The sequence below is a fragment of the Phaethon aethereus genome (assembly GCF_964289735.1).
Source record: "Phaethon aethereus genome assembly, chromosome: 7".
Classification (NCBI taxonomy): domain Eukaryota; kingdom Metazoa; phylum Chordata; class Aves; order Phaethontiformes; family Phaethontidae; genus Phaethon; species Phaethon aethereus.
In genome coordinates this window covers 29,827,381-29,841,362 of record NC_138583.1, presented here as the reverse complement: position 1 = coordinate 29,841,362, position 13,982 = coordinate 29,827,381, and the positions used below count along the sequence as shown (strand labels likewise).

Sequence of the window (13,982 nt, the reverse complement as noted above, 5' to 3'; positions counted from 1 at the left end):
AAAGGAAAAGGGCACAGGTGCATACACCTCTCTGCAACAGCGGGGCTAACGCAAGAGCATTTCTGGGCTTTTAACTGTGCTTCCTCTAACCTGCTTCCAAAACCAGAGTGCCATTTGCCTCTCAGGCTTAGCAGTACTAAACATTAAAAAAAAACCCCACACCCCCCTGCCAAAACCCATGATGAAGCCCCAAAATCACTGCAAGACGGGTTCTTGTCAGCATCCACTGCCACTAGCTTTTCTGATGGCACATTCGGAGATATATGGTGCCACTCCAGGGATTAAACAGGGAAAGCCACGGCTGTAAAATGAAGAGGTAGTTTAGGAGCGTATCAAAGTTTCAGCCTCCTGAAACTAAAGCTCAAGATAGAAAATAAAAGAGTATGAAGGAAGGGGACACCGAGACATATGGTGAATTGAATCAGCACTGGAATGAAGTAACAGCAGGATCAGTTCTGCGTGAAACAGTGTAGGATCAGCTCTTCCATTTACACAGCAGCTCAGCTTCCAAGTCTTTGTTTCTGAAATAAACAATGTACAATTTGAAGAAAAATTCTGTGCGAAACAAAGACAAATTTGAGAGTAAGCTGTGGGACACCTTCCCAAAGAAGGAGGCCTGTAGAGGCAGGCAAGCCAACCGTGGAGCCACAGCAAGATCTTTCAGTTGCCATCCTAAGCTCGTGTGGGCAGGTCAGCCTGCAAAATGCCAGAGTTGTATGTGACAGAAACAAAAGTGGGTGGAAAGTGAATGGCACGAAGAGGCCTGATGCTATTCAAATGCTGACCGAAAAGCCCCCAAAGTCACATTTAAAATGTGGTTGAGCAATCCACGGGCAACGCTGGGGAGGGGCTAAGGGAAGAGTATTTTAGGGGAGAATGAGATCATTTAATTTAGTGGCTCCGAATGATCTGTAAGTACAGTTTTCTGATTATAAGTGCTTGCTGCTTGGCATCCCTTCTGGCAGCTGTGATTCACTTTCATTGTGTGTTCTGCTGCTTCGCCCTTTAGAAAAGGGCTTTTTACATTTTATTAAATGGCACTTCGGCAGCCCTCCATTTCCAGCCTTAATAATGGATTTGTTAATCTCCCTGATAGCCTTTCCCTCCTTCTTAGCAACAATTTAAATATCCAAGAAGAAATCTGCAGTGCAGAAATCAATTAATATTTACATCTGAAATGCTGCTGTACTATTTTAATCAAGTAGAACAGATGTGGTCTGTTTTTTACCAACACCACTGTCACTTGCATTAAACTAGCATCTTCCATCAAGGAAATTTTCTAAGAGCTTTCCAGAAAGTAATGTTTTAAGCTTCTCAAACCTGCAATGACTTTAGCTCTTTTCTTTCCACTCTGCAGGAAGGTAAACTGAGGTGTAAGCAGCATAATCACTCGCATGAAGGCACACACGAAGCTAGAGCTGGAACAGGAACACAGCTCACGAATCAAGATGCCCAACCCTCTGCTTTGAACACAAGGCTTAGAAATAACACAGTGCTTTGCAATGTGGAAGTTACTTTCAATGAAGGCAATCCCTTTGGCTAAACGGCCTAGTTTTCCATCCCTTCTCTGGCCTTTTCTAAAATCTTCCTATCCCCAACTCTTTGCGGCCTCCAGGAGGAACATAAAGATGGCAACAGTTGCAAAAGCTTCCTTTTGCCCACCTTCACACAAACCCTGCAAATTCTCAATATTGTTTTCAAAGCCTTGAAACCGAACACTCCTGCAACCAAGGCATGAACAGAGATCGCTGGTAGGAACCATATTCTGCTGCTCTCAAAGCAGTGAAGATTCACCAATTACCCAAATTTCTGGGGACAGCAGAGCCGTAAAACTCCTGTTTTTCTAGCCAGGGGAACGACATCTCTGGTACACCTGAATACCACCCCTACCAGCACACACTGTAGCAACCAGGTCTCCTTTCTTGTACTCTTGACTGCAACAGCTTAGCATCGGAGGACTTGCAGCAGCGGACTGGGGAACATCCCAAGTCCCACCTACGCAACAACCTTCCAATGCTTGCAATACCTTCAGTAAGGGACCTACACTGCCTATGGGACGTGGCCCCATTTCTCATCCAGAAGCCTCATTCTTTCGCAAGGCATCAGATAATCCCTTTCAGCACTCCCACTGGTGCCTGGAACCCATCGACTGGTGAGGACAGATGTTTCTCAGAGCCAAACTACCTGGATACCCAAGAGTTTGAAGAGGAATAAAGCGCATGCTGTATACCTCACTTGGGTTCAAAGACTAAGCTCTGCCAATCAATAAGGCAAAAGCCAGAGGTGCACCGGCTCTTTGGGCTACTTGCGCCTCTCCTCTGGGAGATGTGTTGCTCTGTTTTTGGACCTGTGTCGTGCCTCAGTTTATTCTGAGTCAGTGACTTATTCTGTGACTGTGGTCAAGTCACTTGACTGACCCAGCTGCAAAATTAAGTAAAAGAACCTCCCATGAGAAAAAAATACATTATATACAGGATGGGGTCCCTCAGCTGAATAAGAAGGTAGGATTCTCCAGCCAGCAGCAGCAGGTGCTTCTCCGCGAGCTCTCTGACAAAGCTCTGCTGACAAAGGATGTGATCGGTTCTCAGCAGCACTTCTGGCACAGTCCCACAGTTTTACCCCTGCCCTATTATTTCTCCTGCTGTGGCTTCCTTCTGAATTTTATGCTGAGGTCCAAACAGCGTGAGTCAAAATAACCCAACCTGGAAGTGGCTAACACATGAATCACTATGGCCAGGTCACGAACCAGGAGGAATGAAAGGGGGTTATTGTGCACTGGATGAAAAATACAGAAATAAAGGAGCCCTGTGCTGCTCCGTATATCACATCACCATAAGATCCAAGACCATCTATACTGACCTCAAGCCACATGTTCAGCTCTCTTTGATTCGATGGGAGCTCTACGCACAGACTGAAGGCAGTCTTGTCTCCTGCCCTCTGCTAATTATAGGTTTTTGATACGTCTTTACCATGTCTTGTCAAAAAAAGACCCCAAACAGCGCCTAAACAATGGAAGGAGCCACATGTTGAAGATACCGTTGACTCACTTTCAAGGTGAGTTTTCCTCTCCTTCAGAGAGTATTATTCAGGAGCAAAGGACAAATCTAAGGTCACCCATTTGTTAATACTGGTCAGAAGGCCAATAAACATAACCAGCACTTGAAGAAGATCTAGCTGTCTTCCATGAGGAGCCAAAGTCCACTGTCCCATATGTGCACACTTTTAATAGACTTGTGAATAAGGACATAGTTGTTAAGAATGGTGTGCTTGCCTTCATGCTTTTAGAAGAGGATATGGCAACATATGTCTGTATCTGTAGTGAGATCAGTATATATTACATACCCTGTCTATTACAGGTAAGTCATCACATGCGAAGAATTCATCACGTGTTTACGCAACTCCTACAGACAAAGCAAGTCCACACACACACACAAAGGGTATGCTTGGCACATACTAAACCTCAGCTGAGTTTACTGCAGGTTCCTCTAAAAACACTTTCCAAACTCCAGCATTTCAGCTGCTACAGATTTCCAGCCATGCTTATTCCTGAAGTGGCATTTGCAGAGGTTACAGATACACACAACAGAGCTGCCCTCAGCACAACTTTCATTTCTGAAAACAGCCACTGTAATGTGACGTTTCTATTCCTTAGATACCAAGCTTAAATTTCTAGAAACAGGTCATTTGGAAACCTGTACATGTCAGTCAGCAAGGTGTGTTGGGATTGTGTTTTGTGGTCTCGCCACGAGAACTGCAGCAAGCAGGCAGGCAGCACTGTTCCCAGAGGCTTAACTGGAAAAATAATTTAGTTATATTTCAGTAGCTAGAACACTCCAGTTTACCCAAGCAGTCTGATAACAGGACTCTAGCCTCCCCAGTCACCGTAACTGTAATACAGATAATTTTTATTCCATTTGTTTCTGAAGGTGAATGAATGCTAAAAGGGTGGTTTCACTGCTGGGCAGAGGTGCTGAAAGGGCACTGCTGAAGTGCAGCCTCCCACCACTGTAGTCCTGACGGTTCATCCTACTCTGCCCTGTGGCTCTCAGCCCTGTGGTTCTGTTTCCACACCATCCAGCCAACCCATGGCACCTCCACTATTATTCATGACCACAACAATGGGTTGTGAGACCTGTAAATGTAAAAAAAAACCCATATCCTTATTTCTCACTGGGTACCAAGCAGCTAGGAAACTACTGCCTTAAATAAAAGTCCTGCCCTAGATGTGGAAAGCTCCACCGCCTGCCTCACACCACTGACCTGCAGGCAGAGGTGGGAAACTGGTGTGTTTCAGGGGCTGAAAAGGGCCTTGTAGCTGCCCCTCTACCACCAGAAGGTGTGGCATGCACACTCTGGGATATCCAAGAGTTTGGATCCATAGGGTTGTCTCTGCCTCTCGGGGGGCCCCTCTACCAGGTAGCATCCACTCCTGCTTGGGACAGTGTTTTAAAAAGGCAAACAACGTGGTACAGCCACCAAGGGCTTGGAAGAACGAGTGCGGATAATGAGTGTGGTTTATCAGAAACTGCATAAAACTACAAAGAAAAGCTCTTGCGCTCACCCAGCTGTAATAGGCCCTCCTTAAATTCCTGCCTTTGGCTCCCCAAGCCCTTTAGCTTCCACACAGCTGTGATACTGACCCCAGCCAGCATCCCGGGGCTTCACCCAGCCCATCCTGGCCAGGAGGAGACAAACGCCTACCTGTTACCTCTGGTTTGTTAAGCCTGTGTTTCCTTGGGGCAGGCTGCTGTCATTCCCCTACGTGTACAGCACCTAGCACAACAGGGCCGTGACTCAGCCACCCTCCTGACAGGAGTAACACCAAAATAGTGCGTTACAGCCCTGCGTAACACTGTGGTCAAGTGACCTGGGTATCCCGCAGGAAGCAGGTGAGCACTGAGTGTTCGGCCACAGTCTCCATCGCCAAACTTTTTTTGAGCTGGTCTCCTCTGTTATTGCTAATCGCCAGGTCGGAGACTGTAACGAGGAGTGACCAGCCATTACCAACATCCCTGGCAGGCCGCCAGCACGGGGTGCACCGAGCAGTCGCTCCCACGCTGGCAGACGAAAGGGCAGAGTATCCTCTTGGTGCAAACACCTGAGCTCAGCATGCAAATCTCTTCCCAGTAAGACAATGTATAGGTGTTAGGATAGAACCCTCCCACTTCTGCAGCTATTCCTTATTATAAATAGCACCCAGAACGCTCAGAGCTCATTTTCCAAACCCAGCAGTGTTTTTCTTTGTTTGAGAGCAACACGTAAAAGCTGCCTGGTTTATGATGGTCACGTTCCGAACAGCACGTTCAATAGCTGAGCCTTTGGTTAAATGGGACTTTTCAACATAAAACATCCTGATTGCAAATTAAAAAACTGAAGCGTTTTGCAGAATCACCTAATAACAGTGAGGATTTTCAGTACTATCGACTGTGTTGATCGTTAGTGAAAGCTTTGGTGAAAACAAGTGCTCGGGAATGGAGCTGTTTGGATGCAAACACCTCCTTTCAAAATTTAGCAGTAAAAAAAATCACGTATCCTGCTGCCCTGCTCACACAGGAGAGCCAGCAGCTTACACTGGCCAGCTCATTTTCCAGTCCCAAGCAAGGAGCCACATAAAATGATGCGTTTTTAAATGGAGCGTAGAAAAGATCAGATACTATCTGCCTCCAGGGCAAGAAATATTATGCTATCCTCCCCCTCCCCGAAAAAAAAACCGCACAATTTTGACAGTTCCCCTTCTGGACAAGAGCACTCAAGTTAAAAAATAAAAACCCCAAACCAAAGCAGCGGTTGGATTTCCAAAGCAGCGGTGCTGCCTCTTCCCCGCACAAACCCGATTTTTGCCGGTAACTCCTGTCATTTTCCTGCCCAGCTTCTCAGACGCGCGGCTTTGCAGATTCATTACGAAACAATTAGCAAGTGAGAAAAAACAAAACAAAACAAAAACACCCAAAACCCAGCAAACCGAACACCGCAACGTTAATTCAGCTTTCGAAAACAGACAAACAGCCTGGATCTGTTCCGGGCGAGCGGAGACCAGCGGCTTTCGGCCCATCACCACCGCGGCTTTAGTGGCCGAGCAGCTTCTCCGCGGCGGGATCGCCGTCCCTGCAGCCTGCGTGCCACGCAGCCGCTCCCGCGGGAGGAGGGCACCCTATGCCGTCACCTGCGCGGGACCTATAGCTGCCATAGGGGGGTGGGCGGCAAGGTGAGGGCGACGGCGCGATGAGGGACTCGCTGATCCCTTTGTAAAGTTAAACGAGCAAGCGAAGTTAAACACGCTCCGGACAGAGGAGGGAAAAAAGGGAAAAAAGAAAACTGGGGCGGAGAGAGGAAAAATTAAAGAGATAAAGAATGACGTGAGAAGAAGCAATAGGGAATGACAGACGTCAGAACAAAGACTAAAGGAAAGAGTAACAGAGAGCCCGAGGAAAAGGAGGGCGCAGCGCGGAGGGGGGGTGCGGGTCCCGGGGCTCCCGGCAACGCCTGCACGTGACGCCGCGGGAACAGCGGCATCCGGAGTCCCCCGGCTCGCGCCCCTGCCGCTCCGCTCCCGGCTCGGCAACGCGTGACGTCACACGGGGGACCCCGGCGCCGCGCATTGGCGGAACGGGAAGCGCGGCCCCGCCCCGCGGAAGGCCTCCGCCAATGAGCGCGGCGGGCTGCCTCCATGTGCGAACCATGTGGCTGCGGGGGCGGGGCGCCGGCGGGCGCAGCGACGCGGGGCCGCGGGTGTCCGCTCCGCGCGTGGGGCTCCGCGGGCGAGCACCGCCGCGGGGGGCACGGCGGCCCCTTTGTTCCCAACGCGCTTGTTCCCTACGGTGCCGCCGCCGCGCCCCGCAGCCCGCGCCCCGCTGGGGAGACCCCTCCGCAGCGGGAAGGCGCAGCCTCCGCGCAGCCTCCGCGCCCGCGGAGCAGGGGGCCGGCGGCGTGGCTGACCGCCGCTCCGCACCGGGCGCTTGCCCTGCCCCTGCCCTGCCCTGCCCGCCCCGCCGGCTACCTGGCGAGCGCTGCCGCTTGCCTACGTGACTCTGCCCATGCCCCGGCGGGGGGAGCGGGGACGTGTCGCCGCCTCCTCCCCCGCCGCTCCCGCTCTCGCTCCGCCACCGGCTCCGGCTCCGCCGCCCCCAAGGCCCCGCTCCGTGGCCCCCCGCCCCGACCCGCTCCGCTCTCCATCCCAAACTTTTCCCCCGGGCCCGGCCTTCCCGGCTGGGGGGGGTGGGCTGTCCCCGACGCGTGCCTCCGCCGTGGGGTGGGGGGGGAGGCCGACCCCGGCGCCCTTTGTCACTGTGCCCTCGGCCCCTGCAGCCAGCCAAAAGTTTGGGTTATTATTTTTCCTCCCCCCCCCCCCTCGCCGCGGGTCACGCACACGCGCGGCCGCGGGCACAAGCCCACACTTACTTTTATTCTCCTTCTCGATCCGCTCCAGGTAGCGGGCGGCCTCCAGCAGCACCTGCACGTTGTAGAGGAAGGTGTCCATGCCGGCCGCGGGGCCCCTGTTGCAGATGTCCCCGAGGGGGCACCGGGCCCCGCCGGCCGCCCCCGCGCCCCGCGGCTCCCTCCGCGGCCGGCCGCGCTTCCCCATGCCCCGCCGCGCCGCCGCCTCCCTGCGCGGCGCTGCGTGCGCGCCCGTCCGTCCGTCCGTCCGTCTGCCGGCGAGCCCGGCGGCCGCCGCGGTCCTAGCGCCGCCCGCCCGCCCCGGCGCTGTGTCGCCCCACGGGCCGCCGCCGCCGTCCCGCCCCCCCCGCGTCCCGGCGGGGCGGCCCGGCCTGGCACGGCCGCGCCCGCGGAGTGCGAGCGCCGGCGGCTGCGCGGCTCTCGGCGCGCCGGGGTGGGGGGGGCGGCCGGCGAGGCTGGGGCGGGCTTGTCCCGGGGTGAGGAGCGACCGGCTGGACCTCACAGCAGCTCCGGGATTCCCCGCGGCCCTCCCCCCCGCCAGCTGGACAGTTGCCCCTGGAACCAGAGGAGCTGCGGCACCGGGGACGTCCCTCCAGCGCGCCCCGGGGAGGACGGCAGGGCTCTGGCGGCGCCGATGGGGCGGCTGGGCTCCCGCCGCACCGCAGGGGCACGGCCTGGCCCGCGGTGCCCCGCGTCACCTCCTGTCACCTCCTGTCACCTCCCGCCGCTGCCCGAGGGTCCTCCCCTGCTCAGGCACCGGGGTGGCCTCGGGCTGGGGCCCTCTGCAGCCCCCGGCTCCGGCGCACCCCACAGCACGAAGCACCAGCGGCTTAGAATCAAATTACTCCTCCTTTTCTGAGCAGTGCCCCCTCAGAAAGCTCTCGCTGAATCCAGACTCCAAAAGCAACTAATAAATTAATTTTTTCGAAAGCAAATCAAAGCTGGAGAGCAGGCAGGGGGTGCACCAGCCTCCCCCCAACCCGTGTCCATCCCCGCAGAGCCGAGTCAGGGCCGGGCACACAGTGCTGGGGCGTATCCTCATTTTCCCCTTGTTTTGTAGCCAGGCAGGTGGAGAAAGAGCGCCTGCGCCCGGGGAGAGAGCGCAGGACCTGAGGAGGAGAAGGGTGAGTCTTCACACTTCCACAAGCCATCTGCAATCTCGGGTCTGTGGGTTTTGAGGGGACAGGACAGCAGGAGGGGACCCCACTGGCACCGGGCTGGCAGCAGGTGCCCTCCGACACCCACCCGGCTTCTCTTCCACTGGTGGCGGCGACGCCTGAGCCACGGTGCTACGTCGGCAGCGGGAAACCCCGCTCCTGCTGGGCCGGTTGGGTTGGTCTGGATCTACAAGGAGCTCTGCGGGAGCGGCCAGGGTGAAGCATCGCCCCAGAGACGTGCTGGGGAGCGGGGACCTGCTGGTGCCTGGCTGCCGTGGGGCTCTGCGGGCCCCGCTGGGCTCACCAGCCTGGCACGGGCCAGCACTGGCTGGAGGCAGGGAGACGAGAGAAGTCACGGTGGCGTTTAAAAGATGCAGTATTAGTAAGTGTTAATTGGTACCTGGAGCCCACAGTGTCACGGGGACCTGAATCATCCGAGAGGGGATGGTGCCCGAGATGGCAGCGCATGCAGTGACGTCCCTCCAGCTCCCAGCTGCCGGGGCCAGCAGGCCATTTTTGGGAAGCACGGCTGCAAGATTCTGTCTGTCACACGTCCTTCCCCAGGGCACGTGCCGGAGCCGGGCCAGCTCTTCAGGGGGCACAGACCAGCTTCTCCCGTGGCCGCGTGGCAGCTCCATGCCGGCAGCGCCGCACGGCCGCTGCTGCCTCAAGGATGCCACTATTTGTTCCGTCACCGTGGTTGGCAGAGTGCCCCTGCTACCACTCGAAATGATGGATGGCACAGCATGGGTCAGCAGTGCCTGGAGGTGGGAAGTCCCTGGAAAGCGAGGAAGCAGGGGGACATGAAGCATCATCTGGGTTTGGATGAGGCCTGGAGGAGAGTGGGGAAGGCAGAGGCAAGAGCCTCGTGTGCCGGGAGTGGAGCGGGATGGCGCGCCGCTGCCGGGCTGGGCTGTGCTCAGCACCTGCAGGCGTCCGGCCATCCGCAAGAGCAGGGCTTCAGCGGGAAGAGCAGGGGCTGGCCAGAGCAGGGGGTGTGGGTGGGAGCCAGGCTAGGCCATAAAGTACATCCAGGCAAGCAAAGAACTCGGAACGTACTTGGCTTTTATTAACTCCACTAACTAGCTGAGACAAGACACGACTCCCGCTTTACAAGTGTGCACTGGCAAACACTCCCGTTAAAATGTCAGGCAGAAAGTGTACAGCTTTCTAATTGCACAGGGACCGAGCTGGGGACTCGACTCTGCTTTAAGCAGAAACCCGGACAGAAGCGGGCGCCCGGCTTGGTGTAGCGCTGAGGACATCTTTCCGCCTGCTTACCGAGAGAGAGAAGACTTTCCATGACCTTAGCTTAAAGAATGAGAAGTCGTTTCTGAAAACAGATCAAAAGCAGCAGCGGCAGCCAGCGTCAGAGTGCTTAAATGATACATGATCTATACATCTCGGCCCCTCTCCCTGAAGAAGATGAGGATGCGTATGGCCATCTGGAGTTCCTGGCCATGGTCATCTGGATGTGCCTAATGGCAGCATCCTCTGATACCTACTGCATCTCTTGGTCCTCCTCGTGCACCTGTACAACCCTTCTCCTGGAACGTTTTGAATGCTTTGTAAGAGTCGGGGCTGATTCTGCCGTCAGTAGTGGGTACTGCTTTTCCCAGTGTGACATCCCCTGGTTTGAAGCTGAAATAATCATAATTTTGATTCCCTTCCCTTCTAGCTTATTTCCAGGATTTTTTTTCTTTAAAGTTACTTCCACAGAGAAAAGCAGTCTGAATTACAAGTCTCCCCAAACAGCTTGCCCTGGGAGGGTTTGAGCAGCTCTGCTGTGGCTGGCCACGCTGCAGGATGTTCCAAACGCCCCCGAGAACCTTGGTGGGTCTGGCCCAGCTTTGAGCCCCAGCTACCAGCCCCAGAGCTCCTGTCTGAGAGGGGGCTGTGCCCCGGACCCTTTGATGCTCTGTTTCTTCTAACATTTTTTCTCTGGGCATCCATCCTGGGCTGCCGGTGGCAGGACGCTGAATTGTCCTGGCTGTCCTCGTGCTTTGCTGTCACAGCCCCAAATCCCAGCTCCCATCTGAATCCCAGGAGTCCGTGCATGGCTGGGTCTTTGGTGAAGTGTCGGAGGCTGCGCCTGGACACCTCCCATGGGGATGTGTCCCACAGGCTTTGTATTCGGAGACAGCCCAAGGCAAGGCACAGCTCAGGCTCTCACCCGTCGGTGATGCCGGGAGGTGCAGAAGCAGTTGCCCGTCCTGTCTGACGCTGGGACAGCGGAGGGTTCCAGCGTTTGTTAGGGAATGGGGCAGGGGACACCAGCATTTCCAAGGGAATGGTCCAAGGGGCAGGATTTTCCAGCGAACTGGGTCAGTAGAAATGGGCTTTCTAGGGGTATGGGCTGGGGGGTACATTGCAAAAAAAGGGGTGGGCAGGGGAAAGTACACGGACAGGTCAGAGAGGTAGCACAGAAGGAGCGATAAGGGAGGAGGTTTTGCAGTATCGCCAGCTCCGCACATCCATCATCCGTGGTCCAGCACCCTCAGTCCAGCACCCTCATCCATGGCAGCTTTCCAAACACAGCCAGTTAAGGGTGTGCTCTCCTTATTTGCCTTCTCTTTTATTGTTTAACCTTTGAGCTCACCCTGAGGTCTTATTATCAATTTTTTCTCTGCGAGGCAACGGCAGAGCTGCTTCTCGGATGAAAGTGGAGGGACCGAGGCCACCCCTGCGGGCCCACAGGAACGGGAGATGGGGTGAGCTGGGGCGAGCCGCCGGCACAGCCCCACTGCCCACGCTGTCGGCACGGCCGACGCTGCCCGGGTGCGTCGCCAAAGCATCACTCACCACGTGGGAGATCCCTGGGCCTTTTCTCAGCAGCCCGTGGCCGCACGCTGGCCTCGGTACGGCATGGCACGGCGAGGGGAGCGTGGCACGGCGAGGGGAGCGTGGCCCAGCGGTGCGGATCTCGGGGGCCCGCGGCACTGCTGCCAAAGTCACACTTGTGGAAGTGGGAAAAATATCCACCCCGTCCTTTTGGGATCGGGCCGGGTAAGATTGCCGGAGTGCTGTTGTTTTACAGCGCTCCATAACGCAGCCAGGTGTGGGTTTAGGCGCAAAGCTGCCCGGCGGCGTGAGTTGGCACAAGAAGCCCACGGGTTAGAGAGTGAGCATCCCACTCCGCTCGGCGGTGGGTATCTCATGCCTGCGTGTCGTGCAGGGGAACAGGGGAAAACACAGCCGCCACTCCGAGCACGAACGGGCAGTCCCCTTCGGTGGCGTGTTTTAACGTCGCGCTGGTGGTATCACGCACTCACAGCCGCGGTTTCCCCGCGTCGCAGGTGGTATCTGTTCAGCTCGTTCCAGTGGCAGCACCAGTGTAAATCACCCCCTGGACAGACCTGGCAGGGTTTGGAGAGGGTTTGAAAGGGTAAGGGCCAGGACAGCCCTGGGTTTTGGTCTGCAAAGGCTCCTGGAGGCACCCGCTCTCTCTCCTTTCCAACTAATCCCATTGTAATCCTTTTATAAAATTTCACCTGCCTTTAGAAGTCTGCTGCTGCCCTTTTGGAAGGACGAACCTGTTTTCCAAGCGATAATTTCACTGCCCATCTGCCAAGGGCAGGCATTTCTCACTGCACAAGAGTGATATCAGGATATTAAAAAATTGTTTGGAGGGCTATCACATCTCTTTTTTCTCCTTTTTTTTTTTTTTTATGGACACAGTTGTTGTTGTGGCGACGGGCTAGAGCTGGTCTGGAGCAGTCGTTCCCTGGAGGGGGAGCAGATCTCTGATGGATCCTGGGTGACTCCTAAAGGCTCGACTTTACCGTTGGTCCCGGGAAGTTTATGAGCTCAGGCCCGAGCCAGGAAGCCGCTGCTGCTAGCAGGATGGTTATTCCAGCAGCGCTGGTGGGCACCGTTAGCCCTCGCAGCACCTTTGGGTGCCCACGTGGGATGCCCAGCAGTGCCCCAGTAACTGCTCTGTGTGGGTCGGGATCATCCCGCACCAGCACCTTCACTGGGACACGCTGTGGTAGCAGTGGGGAAGCAGAAAGCCTCCATCCGTGCTAAGAAACATGGCTACCAGGAACAGCATTTTGCTTTTCAGCATTTCCTTCCCCACCCTGATACCAGCCTTTCTGCTCCCACATATCCAGGTGCTCATTTTTTCATTTGCAACCTGGTTTGCAAAAAAATCGGCCCCGGGACTTGGCCCTCAGCGGTGTGTCAGGCCATAGGGGCTTGCTTTGCAGATAAGCTCCATCCCAGGAGATGTGTTATCAGCATCGCTTTGTGGTCAGCCAAGTGGTCCCAGCCCGACGGCGAGCGCAGGTGGGGCCCAGCTCCTCACCAGAGTGCCCAGGCGTGATTTCATCAGGGCACAGAAATCTGCCAGCACAGAGAGGGGCACAGAGGTCAGTGAAATCCTGTATTTATTTTTTTCTGTTTCCCATCTTTGTACAAGGCAATTCATGATTCTGCTAAAGCCAGTGCTCAAAGTCCTCTCCATCATCATGGGTCCACAGTACGGCCTCCACAGGGCAGCCAAAACCATCCTGGTTTCCAGCAGGTTTGGGCTTTAGGCAGTCAGGGAAGAAGTGGTTACCAGTGTCGGGCGTCCCCGCCAGCCTCCGTCCCCCGTGTGCCCACAGCACATCCGTAAAACAGCTCCCGAGGCCCCGGGTGCGGATGCAATGGTCCGTCAGAGCACCAGCGTTTCTCCAGATGTTGGGGACCCAGCCAGCTCTCGGACCCCTCCCAGCGCTCCCTCCTTGCTGGTAATACTCCTTCTGTTGGTGGGTCATTTATGGGGAAGAATCCAGCATTACTGATCGAGTAGTTCCCTTGTTCAAGGAAAAAAGGGAAAAGGCTCATGGCAAGAAATAAAAAATAGAGGAGCGTTTTAAAGAAGGTGTATTTCTTCACGTTCCAATCAGACTATTTTTTTCACTTTTTCAAAGCACAGATAAACCTCGTCAAACACCTATCCTCATTTTGAAGAGGAAGGGCAGAAGAGGAGGAATGTTGCTATTTCCATTTTCTCTATGATATTCATCTGAGTTGTTTCAAACTTTTAGATGAAAGTTTCTAGTTCAACCCACGGATTTTGCAAGGAGTCAGCCAGGAAGATTTGTGGGCAACGTTTTAATGGCCCGTGAGTATCTCTGCTCCTGAGCATCCTTCGTTAGTGAGCAGTTAATAAACCTTACTCTCCCCAGCACTGGGTACAGGCTCTGCCGCCAGGCAGCCACCGGCCACTGCCGCCTGTCGTCCCCGGTCCCCGAGGCGTGAGGCGGGACCGGGATTTGCAGCAGGTACATGTGTGCAGCCAAGGGTTGTGTCTCCGCTTAGAGATGCCGTCAGACGCCGCGTCTCGCTTGGCCGGACCCGGATGAGGGGGTGCACCCAGCCCTGTGCTACAGAATCACAGAATCGTTAAGGTTGGAAAAGACCTTTAAGATCATCAAGTCCAAC

At 55.1% G+C, this 13,982-nt stretch overlaps 1 protein-coding gene across 1 annotated transcript in view; it reads right to left on the bottom strand.

The window, feature by feature from the left end:
- The window catches only part of MXI1 (MAX interactor 1, dimerization protein), a gene marked incomplete at both ends in the record, with an annotated part of 12,736 nt that extends 5,154 nt beyond the window's left edge, over positions 1-7,582 (bottom strand). The window contains one exon of the mRNA XM_082002245.1: positions 7,307-7,582. Coding sequence (XP_081858371.1) covers positions 7,307-7,582 — 276 coding nt within the window. The remainder of the gene's footprint in view (positions 1-7,306) is intronic.
- Positions 7,583-13,982: the final 6,400 nt, after the last annotated feature.